At 43.7% G+C, this 19,110-nt stretch overlaps 1 protein-coding gene across 7 annotated transcripts in view; it reads right to left on the bottom strand.

Annotated features, from left to right (window-relative positions):
* HNRNPLL (heterogeneous nuclear ribonucleoprotein L like) overlaps positions 1-11,325 on the bottom strand; it is a 32,747-nt gene extending 21,422 nt beyond the window's left edge. For 4 of the 7 annotated variants that reach the window (XM_042879354.1, XM_042879362.1, XM_042879346.1 and 1 more), the window contains exons 1-3: positions 11,019-11,323; positions 3,401-3,519; positions 2,043-2,280 (exon numbers count right to left, since the gene is read on the bottom strand). In XM_042879354.1, the coding sequence (XP_042735288.1) occupies positions 2,043-2,280; positions 3,401-3,519; positions 11,019-11,210 (549 nt within the window). In that variant the 5' untranslated portion in view covers positions 11,211-11,323. Of the gene's footprint in view, positions 1-2,042; positions 2,281-3,400; positions 3,520-11,018 lie in introns of all 7 variants that reach the window. The other 3 variants (XM_042879330.1, XM_042879339.1, XM_042879376.1) reach the window with 3 other exon arrangements.
* Between the last annotated feature and the right edge of the window lie 7,785 nt (positions 11,326-19,110).

Genomic DNA, 19,110 nt, shown 5'->3' with positions numbered 1-19,110 from the left:
CCAACCCAAACCATTCTAGGACTACACAATTGCTCTTCCCAGTTGCTACAGACTCAATTAATTGGTCTGTACTATCTTTGATGAGCTCTGGTGCTTTTTAAGTAGTTTTGGAAATATGCTGTCTTCTAGTACTCATCAATATACACTAGACAGTGAAGGGGCAGCAGAAAGGAAAAGAAGGTGGGTTTTGGTTTTGCTTTCCAAGATGCTGCTATGCCAGAGGTTTCACGTTCAGAGTTTTCAAATACTCCTAGCCAAGAATGGTGCTTCTGTTTATTCAAGCATCTGCATTCATCTCAGTTGCTTTTGCAATCTAAGTTGAAAATGCTTTAATGAAACAGTTTCCAAAAATCTGTATTACATTTACATGCAAAGAACAATTCAGCTCAATCAATTAATTGGTTCACACAGATCAAGGCAGGTCTATTCTTAAGCCTGATTATAAAGTCATACATTGCCATGCTTTTCTATAAAGAAAACATTGAGAAGAAAGCACATTCATCATCCACAAATGAATCAGTAGGCAAAAACCTATCTACATTCACAACACAACAAAGCAGAAAGCATGATATGGAACCAATTGTTTGTGATTAAGTAATTGCAGAATTGTTAAGCTTCACTCAATTTGCTAACATAATATACGGTCATAAAACAGAATTTAATACTGAAGTTACATGGTTCCACACAAGCCAGATGCTTGGACTGATCTCTACTATCCAATATCTACATGTTTCTCCAAGATTAAGTAACTTATGTATATGCCACAGTTTAACAAGTCTGCCTTAAGGAGACATGCCTCCCCTTCTCCCCCAAAATATTCCTGTGTAATTTAACATAGGCTGTAAGTCTTTATGAAAAAATATAAGCAGACATTCAATGGAAAAGATATTCTGTGTTCTTAATTACAGTACTGTTAAACAAAAAATGAACTGTACATAAATAGTATGACCAGAGATACTGAAAATAAAATGCATCAGCCCAAATAAAAAGCAAGGAAGATTCCACCAAACTGGAGCTGATCATCAACAGATCAAGGTTTCAGCTTTCTGCAAAGAAAATACTTAAGAATGAATGGCTGCAATAAAATAACCCTTTCTTACTGGAAAAAATGACTTGCTATTTAAACATACCCCCCTCAGGGCCTAAAAGATAACAACATTCCTGATGTTATGGCAACATATTCGGAAATAATTTTCAAGTATGTAGCAACATTACAAAATCTTGACCACTGAAGTTTTTAAGTGTATTGCAAAATATCTGCACAACAGGACTGAGTCATCTTAAAAACAATAGGAAAAAAACTAACAAACATTTTTTTCCAGAACCTGAATGATACTTACGTGAAGATGATATAAAGATTTGGTAGATGACTAATTCTTGACTCAAGATTAACAGTATAGAATTTAAACAAGTACATAGGTTGCTCCAAAAGTAATCCCTCCTATTTACTGAAACAGATACGACAACAGATAAGAAGAATAGAGTAACACTATTTGATAGAGCAAGTTCTCAGCTACAAAACACTATTTTTCAACACAGTCACCATTAGCTGCGCATTTATGCAGTGATGAATAAGAGCTGCACTCAGAAACGCATGCCAGCAGAAGTGACCCATCACTACTGTCGCTTCTACTGAAATATACCACTACCTGTGGTATACTACTCTGTGCTTACACTACACTGTGCTTACATCCACTGTCTGGTCTCCATAAACATTTAACAAGTGTTGATTAATGCCAATGAATTTCCTTAGCATGGTGGAATTCTATACCTTTGGTCCATTTGTACTTCCATGCCATACGCCATTTTATCACACCGCACCTCTGCTGCCATCTGTTCCACAGCAACAAAATGTAATGGGATATTGGCAAGAAGGTTCAACCTCTACTGCCATACCACCAACATCTGCCTCTGACACCATCAGTCAACGTCATAAAATAAGAGGCATTACTTTTGGAGCAGCCCTCATAGCACACAATGGAAATGATGTAATAAAGACTGTCATTTCCAAGTGTTGCATTATTAAATTAAGAGAAACATACCACTGTAATTGGGTAGAGAGGATTCTGGATTGACAACAGGAGAACTTTATTTCCACCAGATGGGTCGTCGGTGTTCCCCGGCCGAGTAATCCTTTTACTCGTCGAGTAGTTGAAAAAAGCTTGCTGCCCCGCAATGTACACAGGTTCATCTGCTGCAAACGTCACACACTTCTTGGCACTTTCTACTTTTTCAAACTCTACCAGAGCCTGACGTTTAAACGGCATCATCATGACATAACTGGGGAGAGAAATAATACAGTAAATTCTCCCATATGCTTACTCTGAAATTCAGTACAGCCATATATGATACGTTCTGCTTTACTACACAAGCCCAAACAGGGACATACAAGGAAGCCAGGTCTTCCCTCTTGCACTTCCCAAGCCCAGTCACGTGTTTCTAAAGCACTCACATGAAGCAAAGAAATGCATTTGTTAGAAAAGTAAGTAATGAGCAGTTGAAAATGTCTTGAAAATGTATAATAGACAAAAACATTTAACCAACACAATAATTAGGTAATTATTTACTAGGATTACAACTTCAAGTTTTAAAAAAGCTCATTAAGTTATTTATGACATAAAGGATTAAAGTAAATGCAATTTACAGAAAACATTTAAACTTTGTACACTAAACCAAGAAATTTAAAAGCTTATTCTTTTCCTGACACAAAACTACCTTGGAAGAAATAAACAGAAGCATTCTAGTTAACCAAACTTTTTTTTTCAGCAAATTTCTTTTTTGGAAAAGGTAACTTCTCAGGCTAAAATGTACTTGTACACCTAAACAAGCTTTTGGCACCTCATTTTTATTTTAAGACATTAATGCAAGTGCTCTTCAGTTAGATGAATATTTAGAGAATGAAAAATACCACTGAACTATCTCCAAAACTCATTTAAACTTCAATACTAGCATATCACTGAAAAGAAATGCATTTTTCTAAAATGAAGCACTCAGAATAAACTGACTCTACCAATTCACCTCTACTACTCTGCTTACAGCTGCTTTGACACAGAAGAGGCTCCCTCTGAATAACCATCTCATGTCATAAGCACTTCTCCCATATAAAACCAGTGGAAAAAGGCTCACTGTTCTGAAGTTCAGTTTTGTTACAGTTCACACTTCAGGCTAAGACTAGCAGTCTGACGGCAGGTACTAGGGTACACAGAAAAGGTAACTGCTTAACCAGACTTCTTACGTGTACAAAAAGAGAATCTTCACACAGCTAGAAAGTTGTTTGCTTTGCTAGTAACTAAATCCAAGACTTGAAGTGGCTATCACAATATATTTAAAGAGATCTGAGTGACTTTTAGATAATGCTTCCAACTTGTTGAGGGATGTGGCTTCACAATGTTTGACGTACCATATGGTTCCAAACTTTTCCAGAGCTTCCACAAGATCTGCTTCCACAACTGATTCACACAGCCCTCGGACGTGGACGACAGGAGAAACAGAGACTTTGTGATGACTTCCCCCTGCATCCTAACAACAACAAAACAACATTCAGTATTCAGTACAGAACAAGGAACATCGATATTGTTAGCTAAACTTATTGGGCAGACACTACACTGGGTCCAGAAGCAGCCATTTAAATGTACAAAGTACATTTTAAACAATTCCACTTTGCTTTCCAAACAGACTGCAGAGTTCAACTGCCGAAGCCTACTTCAAATAATTTGCAGACTTTGTTAACACGTTCACACAGGCAAGATTTTTCTAGTATAAAATGAAGTGTATTCTAAAAAATTTACTTGATTAAAGGAGGTCTTCCACCCTACTTGTTCCAAACAGAAAATATTTCAACACGCACAACACCTAGAATATTTTTTACATGCTTCCTGTTTGCTTATGACATCTGAGACAAGTCTTGTTTCCTGAAAAAGTAAAGCAAAAAAGCAGCAACAAACAAGGGCCATCAGTAAACTCAATCAAGACTGGTTACTTTCCTAACATGTGCAGAGCTGTGTCCTCCAGTGCAAGCAAATGCCGGCTCAGTCCAATACTGGAAACAAACCTGCAATCCCTTGCAATTCCGAGTGCTCTTGATACATATTTTTAAAAGATTCTATTTCAGTACAGGTGGTCACGCTCTTTCTTTTCACCCCAAGGCTGATTTTCATCAACTGGTTTCAGCCCTTGGACACAGGCACACAGAATTGCCACAGTAAATGTTTCTCAGTGAGCTAGTAGAGCTGCAGTGAGTTCTGTGCAACTGAACCATTTAGACAGGCAGGGATCAGCTCCATCCTTCTGTGTGAAGCCTGAAGTAGGGCTGAAACGTACCTTGTTTATTTCAAGCCAAGAGGAAAAAAAAAAAGTAATGAAATAATATTAGTCAATAATGACAGAGATACACAAAGGAAGACTAGACATAATAAAGACCGCATGAAATACACTGTGCTTAGTAACATGCAGATTTAGTACAGGTAACAGCAATGTCAAGTTCTTGTTTACGAATTCACTACGTCAGTGTGTTTGTTTGATCTAACAAGTCTTGTTGAATTTTCACTTCTATGTAGTAAGAAGCACAGCACCTTCTGGAAGCTGAGAGAGATTCTCATCTGCAGTACAAAGGAGCTTTCAGCTCTGCTGAGTGCATGCTACACACATTCTTCCCTTCCCTATCTTTTTAAACTACAGAAGGAAAGGAAATAGCTTTTCCCAGGTAACTACAAATTGAGTCTCCTGTATCTAACTCCTGGGTTCCATACACAGCTCTCCTCATATTTTCTCCTTCCTTTGAGCATGTGAACCATAAAGCAGGCCATGGGATGTTGTCAGCATTCAGAACAACCTGCTGCACTATTTTTTAAATCTTCATTTATGTCGGAGTCATTTGCACCATGAAAGCATTTTCACTTGCAACATACTTCTTTGAATAAGAGCTGTGGCAACTGTGAGTAAACGCAAGGAGTGGTAGTTATAATGTAATCCTGAATTAACCACCCCAGCTCTGGTAGCAGTGATCAAATTATTAAGAAAGGTTAAAACTCTGAACTGCAGGTACTCAGAGAATCGCTGAAGGAACAAAGCTCCACACATACTTTTATTCCCAACTTCTCTCTTCTTTACCCAAGCATAAATTTCAAAGCTGAAAGAAGCACCTGAAGAACCCTTCAGGAGAAAACAGTAATTACCATTTTTTTCTGCAAAGTCTAGTGCTCTAAGATGTTCAGACAGCAAGTAGCTTTACTTTATTTAGAAGTTATTAAATCAATTATTCATTGCCCCACATACTTGTTACTGTATTAAGATCCCTGTTAACGCTATGAATATGCATTCCTTCTTTTTTTTTCCTTCTCCTTTTAACATTCAAGAAATTGTACCTAAGAGTATTTCACTGCATATCAGATGGTAAATATAGGCAATGGTTTTCTCACTGAAACAAAGGCTCACTAGAAAGAGCTACCTTAGTGAATGAGCACCCCCAGACAAGCCAAGTTCTTCAGAGCATGCATCCTAATGGTATGTTATGTCTCTGTCCCCTTTCCAGTTCAATTCTGCTCTAGTTCACATTTCTTGTCAAGCATTTTCCTTTGTATTTGCATTGAAGCTTGCCTAATCATGATACAAAGCTTTCTAACAGTATTACAAACATTTACTTTTACGCTTGCATTTCTGAATCATTATACATCAGTTATATGCACATACAGGAGTGCCCACGTTACTGCAACTGGAATGATTCTCAGAACCTTCAGCAAATGCAATCTGTTTCCTTTTATAGTTAAGATATTTAGCATTCTAAGCAAAATCTCCTTCCCTCATAATGCTATATGGAAAGCATTATTTATTAGGATGAAGTACAGTAGGAGATTAAGCAAGAATAAGTCATAACACTGCCGCTATTGTAGAAACTTACACAAAAGCTTGAGAAGGATGAAGCTTTATTTAAAAAAAAAAAAAAGAAAAAATAGTAGTAAAATCTCAGTCACTTGCCATGAAGCTGAGGGCTTGTCCGCATAGCATTTCTGTGTAACTGCCTCATCACAGTGTTTAGACAAAGCCAGTGAAGGTACACAGGGCTAAAGCGGTAGGAGTCTGCTTTCCTCAGAATAGCCTCTGACCAGAAGCAGCAAACAGCGGTGCAGCAATGAAGCACAAGTCAGCCTGAAGCCAGGAAGTCACAAACTGACATTCACACAGCATATTGCTGAAAGACACCAACATGTGCTGCTGGCATATGTTCGAGTGCAAAAAAGCATTCACGAGGGCAGACGTGCATATGATCATCAAACAAGTTTTGCAGCTACCAAGTTGCAAATCTAGAACAATCCTGGATTTCCCCTAAAAGGAAAAAATAAAGTCAGTAGTCCAAATGAGAACGCAAATACATCCGTCACTGTAAATCACCTCCACGGCTAAAGTCAGAACTCATCCCACTGCTTGCCACCTTCCCTTTCCACAAACAAGAAACACAGCACTTTGACTAAGGTCTCGCAGTCGCCCTATCCTGAGAAGTCTATATATGCTACAGCTGGCACAGAGAGTGGTTACAGAGCATGTAACACAGATGAGCCAACAGCAGTGTTCCCCTGCTTACTTCTTCCAATGGCACAGGAACCCCATGCCTAACCCCTGCACGATGCCCTCCAACAGAGCCAGGAAACACACCAGCTCGTGTTACTGCTGTGCCTGCTAAATATATATTGCCCAGGATGTCTTCTCAAAGCTCACTAACGGTTTCTTAAAGAATCATTAGCCAGGCAGAAAAAGTAGTACTTCAATAGGTAATGGAAACAGACTTCTTCTAAGTGCTCAAGACCAGTAACAAGAATAGAAAAGGATTCCTGGAAAAAAAAAAAAAAGACTACCAACATAACAGGTAACACTGAAACTGTGTTTCCAGAGAGAGAAGGAAGCCCTAGAATAACTGCATCATGCCTCATGTGCTTGGTTATTTCATATACACGTGACTGTAATGGAAGCTCTGAAGAACAACTGCAGCATTTTAATATATCTTTTCTTTACTGACCTACATATTCCTAGGCAACATTTCAAATATATCACTGGCGTCTTGCTAATAAATTTTGATTCTGTTATTCCAGAAAGGAAGAAAGTCAGGAAGGGTTCTAGCTGTATGAAGCCTCTTCTGTTCACTAATTCTACATCAGAGAACTTTGCACTGTTTGCACAGACACCTGTTCTGCATCCTTTCTCCAGACACCTTTCCAGTCAATATATTCACCAGAGCTCATATTACCTTTTTTTGGACCATCTGCTTCTTTACTATTCCTCTGCTTCCATCTCTCTTTCTCTTTACTGCAGAAGGATGCTATTCTCCTTCACATTCTCTCCCCTAGATACCTATACACCTTGCTATTTCATTTCTCATCATTCAGAACATCACACGCACTTACAACTTCCTCACTGCATCCTCACATGCTCTGAAATAGTTGTTATATTTAAAACTGCAATTGGAAGAGCCCCAAAAGGTTGCTTATTCTGTATGTAAGTGCCTAAAACATTGTCAATGCCTAACTACAAACGCAGCTGCACAGTTACCACGCTGTAAAGGGAAAGTGAAGGTACACAACACATTCCCCAGTAATTTCAGCTCTGCCCATTGGAGGTGGCGTGATAGAGAAAAGGCTTTCTGAAGTATATGCACCATTTCCTGCACGGTCTTCAACAACAACTTTATGATTCTTTATTTTCCCCTGTGCTCAGGGCAATCCAAATACATCTCTTAAAACCTAAAACAAAACAAATACGGAGCATTATGAGGAGACAATTATGAGGAACAAATACCTGAGGTGCTGGAAGAGGAACTAGCTTTAGTCGCCTTTGTGATGGAGAACAAAGGAAGAAGGACGATTTACACTCAGATTGCTCCATAATAGACTTCTAGGCTCTGAACTCATCTCCATCTAGCCACTGCTACTGCCTGTGACAGACATGAAGCAGTTTACTCCTGAGGTGCGTTGTTGCTTCCCACTTACACTGCAAAGCAAGAACATTGCACACCTGAACTTACAGCAGAGCAGCTCAGATGCTGCATGTTCACAATCCTAGCTAACCTTGCAGGAACCTGGTTTTATGTTTGTGTATTTTGACACCACATCCCACTTCCCCAAACATAACAATCATCCTTACCTATTCTTCAGTATTTCTATAAAGCATGTAAGAGACAGCGAGGCAAATGAATGCTACCAGAAAAAAAAAAAAAAGTTAAATACAACACTAACCAATGGAAGAAATTTACATGAGCGAGAGAGCTGAGAGGCCCTCCAACCACTCTCCAACACAGCTCTTAATTCCCACCCCACTTTCTCCCTGTGTCCTGACTCTGCTATAACCTAGTTCTGACTCCTCTGCCCAGGTCTCCCCACCACACAGCACAGCCTCTGTAAATGTCGTCCTTCCAGATCTCACTCTCCATAGAATGCTGCTCTAAGACCACCTCTATTCCTCTCCCTGTCAACTCTCCAGTCACAGTTCTCCGTGCTCCTCAGCACTCAGATGAGACAATAGGAAGGAGCACATCCCCCTGACTCTGTGCAGTATCATTACTGGTGGGGAACAGAGGCAAAGGAAGAACAAATATATAGATATATTCTTACCCATCTGTAACCTGCGTATCAGGGAAGACTTCTAGGCACCCATTTGCAGAAACACAGAACTTAGAGGCAGTAAGGGACTACGCAACTCACAAGGCAATCCCAGAGGAACGAAAACATCACAACAATAACAATAAACAGCCCAGCAGGGAGATCATGCCAAGGGGATAACTAAAAGGTCCCACTATGAAACAGGTTTTATCTCACAACCTGTATGTAACTGATGACAATTCACCATTATTTTAGGACACTGTAAGAGAGGAAAAGCATGAGGCTAACAGACTCCAACCACTCTCCCTACTCCAGTTATCCATTTTCCCATTTCTCCCTCTTAATTCCCCATCCCGTATTGATCTTTGTACTTCACTTTACATATTCTTCTTCTGCTTCTTTCTGAGCAATCCAGCGTACCTGCACTTACTCCCTCAGCCTACTCCTATCTTGTACGTCTTCACCTTGAACCGAAACTAACTTTTATGTGCTAGGAACGTTTATCCAGGAACAAAATGAAGGTGGCATGTCTTAGGGAATAAAAATAATCCATTTCCTGCACATTTTCTTTTTTTAAAACCAATTAAAGAAAAAAAAAAACTAACGTTCACATGAACTAACTTTAACAAATGGATACTGGCATTTTGCTCTTACAGACTCCAGACAAAAGCACTCAGTTGTTCATTTTTCACATATTGATGTTACAGTTTGCTCTTAAGAACCTAGTACGATCTCTATTACCCAGAAAACTGCTGCCTCCCCCTGCTCCTTCCTATTGTCTCATCTGAGCACTGAGGAGCATGGAGAGCTGTGACTGGAGAGTTGACAGGGAGAGGAATAGAGGTGGTCTTACAGCAGCATTCTATGGAGGAGAGTGAGATCTGGAAGGATGACATTTACAGAGGCTGTACCCCAGTACTGCCTCCCCAGATAGCTCATCAGTACAGCTTTGCCAACAAACCATCACAGAGCATTAGGAGAGTCAAGATTCTGTGACCACTCACCCTCTTGAGGCACACTGCAACTGATACAACACCCTAAAATCCTTCTCTTCTAGACCTCCTACACACTTGTTTCAGTCTCTTTGCTGACGAAACACAGCCAAAATCCAAAATGTCAGGTTACAGACATACTTTATCCTCTTGTTACCTAGCAGGGCTGTATGCCTTGTGCATTAACTAGCATAAAAACTGAGATACTAAAGTTAAAAAAAAAAGACAATCAACGCCAAAATAAAGGAAAGTTAAAAATAACAAACTGGCAACTTAGAAAGGTAAGAGGAGTATCTTGTCCCTGTTTGAAACGTGGTGTGTGATGCCCAACTCTCCTATATGAGGAAATGTCAAGATAACTTATGCAAACATAAGGATTTAATTCAGATGCATCCTCTAAGAATGCATTACTAAGGCCATAGCTGATGCTTTGTGACAAGGTATAACACTTATAACAGTTATCCCAAAAGGTGCAACTTTACTACAGTTCACCAGGAAACTTTTCTACGCATTCAGCAGGTGACTGCAGTCCAGAAGGAGGTTCAGATGATGGAAAGATGGTAACAGCAAAGGCGCTAATTCATCTGTTACTAATTCATCCCATTGTTAAGCAGCGTCGTTCAGCCAAATCATAACACAGAACTACTCTAAATGTCATGGAATCAAGCTCTCGTTGATCTTGCTTTTCAGGGAGGAAACAAAGTGCCATCGAGAACTGAATAAACGGTTCAAATTATCCGGGAAATTCGGTGGAGTAAAAAATCAAAGGCTAGACGCAGAAGTGCCGTTAGCCCAGATCGATGGGTCTCGCTTACTGCTTTGATTGATACAAATACACAAAGAGCGCAGCAAAGCAAGCACACCGAACTAAGGCGTCCGTCAGCCCGTCTCACAGCGGGGGAAAGCGACGGGAGGAACGGGGGAACTTAAGGGAGCGGCAGCCACTCGCCATCAGCCTCACAGCCCGGCGCAGCCAGACAATAAGGTCAAACGGACGGACGAAAGGAACCCTCCGCCCGCTTTCTTCCCCCGCCGCACGTTTCTATAGTTACACTCAGCAACAGGGCGAGCGCAAAACTCGTCCCGGCGATATCCGAAAAGGCACCGAGCAGCCCACGGAGCGGCGGCGAGCTCCGCGCTTCACCACAACCCGCCTCGCAGCCCAGGCTCAGCAGCACGGCCCCGAGCCGGCGGCCCACCGCCTCGGAGCGGGGCAAAGCGGCGCACCCCCCGCCCCGGAAGCGCCTCCGTGCCCAGGGGAAAGGGCCGGCGGGCTACGGCCTCCGGCAGGCCGCGGGTGGGCACGAAGGGAAGCCGCCCAGAAGGCCGCCCCGCGCCCGGAGGCCCCGCTCTGCGGCCCAGAGCCTCCCCACGAGGAGGGGGCTCCGCCGCCCGCCCCCGCCCCGCTCCCCGCCGCCGTGCGGAGGGAAGGAGCCCTCACCCCGCCCGAAAAGCCGCCTCCGCGCTGCGGGGGAACCTTGTCCCGCCGGCTCTCGCTCTCCTCGGCGCCGCTGTACTCGATCTCGCCTTCCTCGGCGGCCGCGCTGGGCTTCAGCCGCTTGGCCTGGCTCTCGTAGGCGCCGTCCTCCTCCTCCTCTTCTTCATACCGATCCCCGGACGACGGAGACGACATCGCCGGGAGGAGGGTGGGAGCGGGCCGGCTCCTGGCGGAGGGCGCACACGCGACAGAGAGGAGGAGCGGGTACGGAGCCCGGCGGCAGCGAGCGCCAAAGATGCTCTGCGCTCCGTCCCCCCGCACGCCCCCTCCCCGCCCCGGGAACGGGTCGTGCCTCCCCGCCGCTCAGGGGCTCCGCGATTGGCTCCGAGCCGGGGAGGGAGCGAGGACTCCTCGGCTACTGGCTAGCGAGCGCGCCCATCGGCCGCCGTTAGCGCTGCGATTGGAGGGCGGGCGTGCCCGTCACCTCACGGCGAGGCTCCTCGGTGCCGCCCCCCGCGGCTCCTCTCCATCGCTCTTTGATGTCTGAGAGCCCGGGAATAAGGGAGGGCGGGGGGAGCGCGAGGCGCCGGGTGGCGCAATAGTCGCGGGGGCGCGCGCCGCGCTCACGGCCCCTCCGCGCGCTCTCCTCGCGCGGCCGCCTCTTCCCGCCCTCGCCCGCCTTTGTCTCCCTCGCGGGCGGTGAAGGAGCGGTTCCCGTTATGATCCCGCGTCTCCTACCGCGGCTTTTCTGGGGACGGCATCCCGCCAGTTGCAAGGTCACTGGGAGCGCTGGCTGCTCCCTGCTCAGCAAATGGTCTGCGCCCAGCACCGAGCCCCTGCCCGTAGAGAGAGAGCTCGCGTGCCTCTCCGTGCGGGCTGGCGTGGCCCCTCGTTCCTCAGGTGAGGAGTAACACCAAGCGTTCCCCTACGAGCTCACAACGCACGGATTGCTGCCCCGTGCCGGTCCGTGAGGTCTCCGTTCCTTGCACTACCCCTATAACAGGAGCGACGTATTGCCGCGCTGCCTGTGGCCTCATGCAGTGACACAAAGCGGCCACAGCTTCTGCTCGGGGTTATTTCTCGTGGAGGCGTTGCGAAGGTGTGTCTCACAGCCCACACCTGTCTACGGGTCTGTTTTCCTCACGGAGGGAGAAGGCTTTGGCAGCTGAAGTGGCTCACGGTGCTTTGTGGCTGTGGCAGGTGATGCTGCTGGGGCTGCCAAGCCCAGGTGAATGCAGAGTGGAGCCCTGCAGGAAGCACATCAATGGAGAAAGGGCGTGGGGCTGAAATGGTTGTTTTCTAGCTTGTAAGCTAGAAAAGAAAGAAAATGGTTTGCTGTTTAAACATTCTGCTACCCTGGAGTTTACTGGTGAAGGCACTCCAAGAAGCGAGAGGCCCAGGTTTGGTTTCTCTTTCTGCCCGACCTGACTCAAATCTGCATCCCTCAGGCATCATAGAATCACAGAATGGTTTGTGTTGGAAGGGACCTTTAAGACCACCTCGTTCCAACCCCCTGCTATAGGCAGGGACGCCTCCCTCTGACCAGGCTGCTCACAGCCCCATCCAGCTTGGCCTTGAATGCCTGCAGGAGGGGCATCCACAGCCTCTGGGCATCCAGTGCTGGTGTCTCACCACTCTCGCAATAAAGAATGTCTTCCTTACATCTAGTCTAAATCTACCCTCTTCCAGTTTAAAGCCATTTCCCCGCATCCTGTCATTTAAGTCATCTACAAACACACATTTGATTTAACTTTGCCTGCAATGTGTCCCACCTTCTCGTTTTTTTTTTCTCTTTGTTTCTTAACTTGTGCTTTTATTTCAGTATTTGTTGTACCTAGTTTTAATTTCTAGTAAAATATTCATTACGACTTCAAGGGTATACAGCCCAAAGGGTTGAAGATGTATAGACATCTTTTCAGACTTCAAGCAGACAATGAGGAACATCGTGTCTGTGATGACATTAAACTTACTTTTCTTGGCACTTGTTTTATTTCTAAGTACTCAACATATGTTACCCTACTGATGTTTCTACTTTGGACCCAAGAGTTTACTTGCCATATGAAGCAAATTAATTTTGTGTGCTTAAATCTGTGGATTTAAGCAGACGTTTGCACCACACCATTGCAAAAAATAACAGCCCGAGAAATCACAGAACATACCAGACTTACGGTCAGAAAATGGCATTGAAAGGCTGTGATAATTTTTGTACTAATTAAATTTGCTTTTCCCCGGTGTATTCATAATTATTTGTCTGAAAATGAAGAAGTGGTTTACTGTTGGACAAAATCTGTATTTACTGAGTGTTCAGAGAGAAGTTTCAGCATGTTTCCATGCAGTACATAGATTCTGCTTCACTGACTTAATGTCATATTTAATTATTCCATGATGGAGATGTTATATTAAGATATTTTTCATGTTTCAGTTGCAACACTGAAGCATCTGCACTAAGCTACTGTGAGCAGACTTGGTTCAGTTGTTCCCTCCATGCTGCAAGTATACAAAAGACAGGAGGAAATATGGAAATGCATCCCCGTTATGTAAGTTTGTAAGTATCTGACTCAGCAGTCTGATTTTGCTGTTATTTTTCTATCAGATCTCCTTTTGTACAAAAGAGAGATAGAAGAAAGCTGCCAATACTGTCTGAAATGGTTTTGTTTTGTTTCATACAAATTTTATTACGCAGAGCTGATAAACAGAAGTCATGGTTTCAGTCCACTACCCTCAACTAAGAAAAGCAATTAGTGTTATTTACTTATACCACATAGCCAAGTGCAACCACATAATTATATAAAGGCCAAAGCAATGACATGAAGAAAAATCCTTAAGCCCTGTAGGAATGTAAAGCACCTAATTATGAACATAGTTTGGAAGCACATGTTTTTACCAGTACAATTTTCTCTCCTCTCCTCTTCTCTGCTGCTTGTATTTCTTACATCCTGTGCTGTAATTTGCATTGCATTAAGCTATTAGCTCATCATAGTGAGCAACGTTTCTTACTGTACTAATATATTACACATCCATTACTAAGATTACTGTATTTAGGTGCCATGGAAATGCAAGTAACAGCCAGAAGAAAAATGGGAAAAGGTTTTTGTTTGCTTGATCGTAAGTGAAAAACAGTTAATATTCATTGATTCAATAATGTCATTTGTAGGGGAATGTTAACAAACTGGTGATTCCTGAAAATGGTCTGGATATGGCTTTCAAATGTAAGCTGAAGTGAGTGCTTAAGCCATCACACAATACAGGGCTGAGGATTTAGGGGTGACATGACACTCAGACATGATCTATGCTTTTCGATTGAGTCAAGAAGAGGTGACAGAAAAATGGGTCAGACCACAGGTAAGCCAGTATCCTGTCCTGAAGAGCTGCCAGCAGCGGGTGTGCATGGCAAAATGGAAAAAAAAATGGATGTATGGAGTCAGTGCTCTCAGGTACACTTTGTAATTTTCAGCAGTTACAAGTTTAAGGAACTTATGAGTCAGAAGCCACTTCCATATCTTTCTATTTAATAAATAGCCTTGAGAATGGTTTTTTTTTTTTTCTACTTCTTTTGGTCCCATTTATATTTTCGCCTCCATTAAGTGTCTCCTCCAGGGATCATATCTCTGATTTACAAGAGATGCTGGTGACTACCATCCATAGAAGCACCCAGTGGTGCTGAGGGAGACTCTGCTGCTGAAGGATCCATTCTGCAGTTTTTCTCAGTCAAAACTCAGCTGCTCTGATGAAGTAAAGCCTGAAGGATGATAGGGTCTTGACTTGCAGGGGTGGATGGCAGCTCCTGGAAAGATCTGCACTGCTAGACTTGCTTTCAAGGCTTAAAGTCTCGTTTCCAATGACGCTCTTTAGTGTAGCTTTCACATATTGATTATTTCAAGTCATACCCTTTGCCAACAGCCTCAGAGCCCACTGAAGGTTGGTAGACTCACTCAATTATGTGCTCAAGATAAGCATGTAGCACGCAGGTTGAGTGTGAATTCTGGCACATAGCAGTGCGGAGGACAGTTACATCAGTGTTCATTATCTGCAGCTGTGTCATGAATGTGCAGGGGTTTTGTTCCCTTTCTTGGTTTTAGTCTCGACAGTGCAAGAAATTGGTGCTCTGCCTACTCCCCACACTGGAAGTTACCACTGCCTCAGCTGCAGAGGGATGGGGAAAACACCGCAGTGCCGGGACGAACAACCAGAACGTTTATCTTTGTTTTTCTTTTTGCGTCATTTTATCTAGATTTATCCATGCTATCTCTACGCTGTACAGCATCTGCAATCCTCTCTCTTTTCAATGCACTGGCAGGTTATAAATGACTAATTTGGGGCATTCATTGCAAGAATTTTGAACAAAAACCTGAAGCACAAATCATGCAGTACACTGGTTACTATCAAGAGAAACTGCTGCTCAGCGTGTTTGTCACTGGCTTGAACACCAACATGGATGTGCACTTGGGTCAATAAGCAGCTGTGGTACAGGTCAGATCCAGCAGCCAGTAATGACTTGCCTTGCATAGCAGAGTCTACAAGCCTTTTAATGTTACCAGCATTTTCAAAACAATCACAAATATTATATTTATTGTTTCTTAAAGTATCAGATTGGAGTCTGATGGTTAAAGAAGTTTACTCATGTTTTGGAAAAACAAAATTCTTTTGTAACTTAAAAATTGCAATTAAAAATGTAAAACTCAAATGCTCCAGTACAAAGATCTACTACAAGTAGATCTCCTGTTGCCTTTTGGATGGCCTGATGTAAAATTTTCACGTTTCAGTTTGTTGCTGTGGCTTTTCTATATATATACATGCACACACATACACTATTTAGAAGTGCAGCTGCTGCTTGCTTTCTCCCCAGACTGGTGCAGCCACTTAAACCAGTTACTCATGGTACATCATTCACTGTTTTCTCCATGTTTTCTGATACCTGTGCTAACAATCTCGGAAGTGATATTCAGATCTGAGTACAAAATAAAATTGCATTATCTGTGGTGTCAAGCCCCAGCCATTTCAAACAGTCCCTTGAAAAACAGTAAGAGCTACTTTACTGGTTGGCCACCTGGCCAAAAGCTGTCTTCCTCCCTCCACAGGAGGTCCCAGCACCTGTTCACCTTTCCTGGCAGCAACACACTTCCCAGTGGTAGTGAAAAATACTGAGAAGAAAACAAGTCAGTCTTGCACCAGTGGAAGAGTTGAGGAGAGCACTGCAGGGATTGCTGGCGCTCTTGTGCAAGTAGGAGGAGGGCAAAGACAGAGCTCTTGCTTGTAGCCTGTCCAATGCACCAAGGCAGGCTGAGAGACCTTGATGAAAACAAGCCTTTATCACAACAAGATAAGCATGGAGGGGGGCAAAATAAGTTTGCATTTGTATCTTGTTATTTCATATTACTTACGTTTTTGACTTTACACACTTTTTATTTTGTTGTCTTGGCATGCATGCTAATGCAGCAACACCAAAGATGAAAGTTCTGGGGTCACAGCTCTTGCCTGTTTATGTTTGTCTGATTTTCACCGTTACTGTTTCCCTGGTTGCCAGCATTCTGTCTTGGATGAACAGTGAAACATTTCTGCCTCTTCAGTACTTCCTCTCACTGCTTAAGATCACCTTTTTCTGCATAAATATGATATACTGAATGTTCTCCAAGACACTGTAATGGAACTTTCACATCCTCATCTGGGAAGGGTTTTCTACTTTTGCTTCTTCTGGACAGTTTCAGGAAATAACTGCAGTTCTGAAATCTTTTCCTCTTGCTGTCGAGTTGCCCGTCTGTCAGCATGCCCAGAAGAGATTGGCAACTCCAACACCAATAGAAGTATGCTGTCTGTGCCTCAAAGCATCCACCCCACGGACTCTCTTTGCAATGGGGCTCTCCAGGTCTCTGGATTAGCTAAGCAGGGCAGCAGAGGTGTGGCTGCCTTACTGACCTAGGAAATTTCCCTGCAGAGCTTCTTGCCCAAAATACTCTCAGAGCAGCTTCTCCTGCAGACTGAACAAGCAGCTCGCCCATCAAGTGGACACAGTTCATGTCTTTAGCAAAGCCTGGCTCTAAATGGCTATCTGCGGGCAGCTAAATGGCCAGCTGAGGGCACAACAATCCAGGCACGAGAAGTGTCATTCTCTTCCTAAAACAGCTACTCTGTTTCAAAGACAGAGATTCTGGAAATATTCTTTGCTCCTGAGTGTTGCAGTCTCCAATGCAGAAGACGGCACAACACTAGATTTATCTTAGGCAACAGTTCCCAAAAACGAGCAGTGTTCAATTTGTGAAATGTGTTGTTTCCCAGAATCACTGTTCAGTAAGCTCCTGTGAAGATCTACCAGAAAGGATACACGTTTCTAAAACAGACATTTAATGATGTTATGTGGTTTGTGTCTTGCCCTTTGATGATGAAAACACAACTGGAACATTAGGCTCCAGTTATTGATTAACCTTAAAATGTTGCCCCCATTGCAAAGAATTTTCTTCTGACTAAATCCCAACAAAATGTTTTGAACCATTTTACCTTGCTAGCAGCAATAGCCATGCTTGAATCTGTTGTAACTTCCCTATAGTGTGATTGTATTGATCTTCCCAGACTTTCAAAGCAACACAGCGGTGCACGGATTTTGTCTCAACAGAAGCAGTTGACTTTGCAAGTATTGCTTCTGTTGTTTCGATTTCGCAAGGAAGGGAAAATGCCAGTGAAATGGCTGCTGCTGCTGGCAGCTGAAGATAACAGTTTTGTGGTGGAGGTGGAGAAATCAGGCTCATGAAGTCACAGTGGGTAGATATACAAGGTCAGCTTTCCCCTGATACAACTCCAGCAAAACTGAGCAGGCACAGAACTTAGGTGCATGCTACATCTAAATTTGGAAGGAGGTAAATCCACATGTCTACATGTGTGAAACAAGTTCTTATCACTAGCTGCCTCTAAGCCAAGTACAGCTGCCTCACATCCGAAGGCCCGGTTTTGTCCTGTGGTTTCCCCAAACACCCTCCTCCCTGCACCTATGTATGTTGCTGCTGCTCAGACAGGAACTGATTGAGCTTGCTGCCTTCAGCAGAGTCTGCAGTTCTTTTATCTCCATTTGGCATCTCCCTGCCAGTTGCCAATGCAGTCATGCACACATCTCAGAGCGAATTTTCTAGGACAGCACAGAGTTTGTGCTGTGATACAAAATACTTTCCCTGTTTGTTTTCTCTCTCCTTTCATCCTATGCCCTCCTGACTCCTTCTCTTACTGTTTTGCTGCTCCCCATCTGCAAAAGCAAACTAGTGCTAGCTGCAGCTGATGGGACCCTACGTAGGCTGTGTGCCACGAGTCACAAACCTGACCACCACACCCCTGCTTCTTGACACAGGTGCATCCAAGTGTTTCTCATGCCTCTTTCTCCTGCCCCTCCTCTGTCTCCTGGGCAGATAGCAAGAGCTGCTGTGCAAGTCAGGCCTGGAGCCCAGAACTATCTATAGACCCACTAACTTCTGCAGAGCTGTGGGTCCATGGAGCATCTACTTCCCCCCAGTACTTTCACCAGTGAAAAAATGAGGAATGAAGCCAAGCCCTGCTTGTTGCCTTCCTGCTTGAGTCGCTTAGGTACTTCTAAAGACCTGTAAGCCCTCACAAGTTGCTATGCAGTGTCTCCTGCACTAAAAGTTGTCTCAGTGTGAGCAGTCCCATAGCCTCAGCTTTCAGAAGCAGAAATGGAAACGGAACCCAAATCTTCTTCACCCCCATCAGAAACCTCAGCCGCAAGGCCATCCTGCCATTTCATAGGCAGCTTTTATTTCTGAACCTTTAGAGCTGTGACACATCCTCTGCAAAGCTTAAATTCAAAAGTAGCTGCATGAGCACAGAGAAAGGAAAATCTGTCTCAGAGTATGCAAGAATGCTCCCCAGCCCCCAGTGCTACATGGAAGTGTCTCTGGCTCCAGGCAGCCCACACAACAGCAAGTTGCAAGAGCTGCAAGCTATTATTTTAGCTCCCAAGGAAAGTAATTTCTATAGCAACCGGCACATCCGAATGGCTCTTCAGCTACTGCTGAGGCACAAACAGCTCGTGCACAAAGGCACATCTGAAATGTGCTGTGTGAGGAGTGCTCTTGGGTGGCTGTGTTTTTTTGAAGAG

The sequence above is a fragment of the Lagopus leucura genome, unplaced genomic scaffold (assembly GCF_019238085.1).
Source record: "Lagopus leucura isolate 7727_CA_CO unplaced genomic scaffold, USGS_WTPT01 Super-Scaffold_73, whole genome shotgun sequence".
NCBI classification, from domain to species: domain Eukaryota; kingdom Metazoa; phylum Chordata; class Aves; order Galliformes; family Phasianidae; genus Lagopus; species Lagopus leucura.
This window is presented reverse-complemented; position numbering and strand designations above follow the sequence as displayed.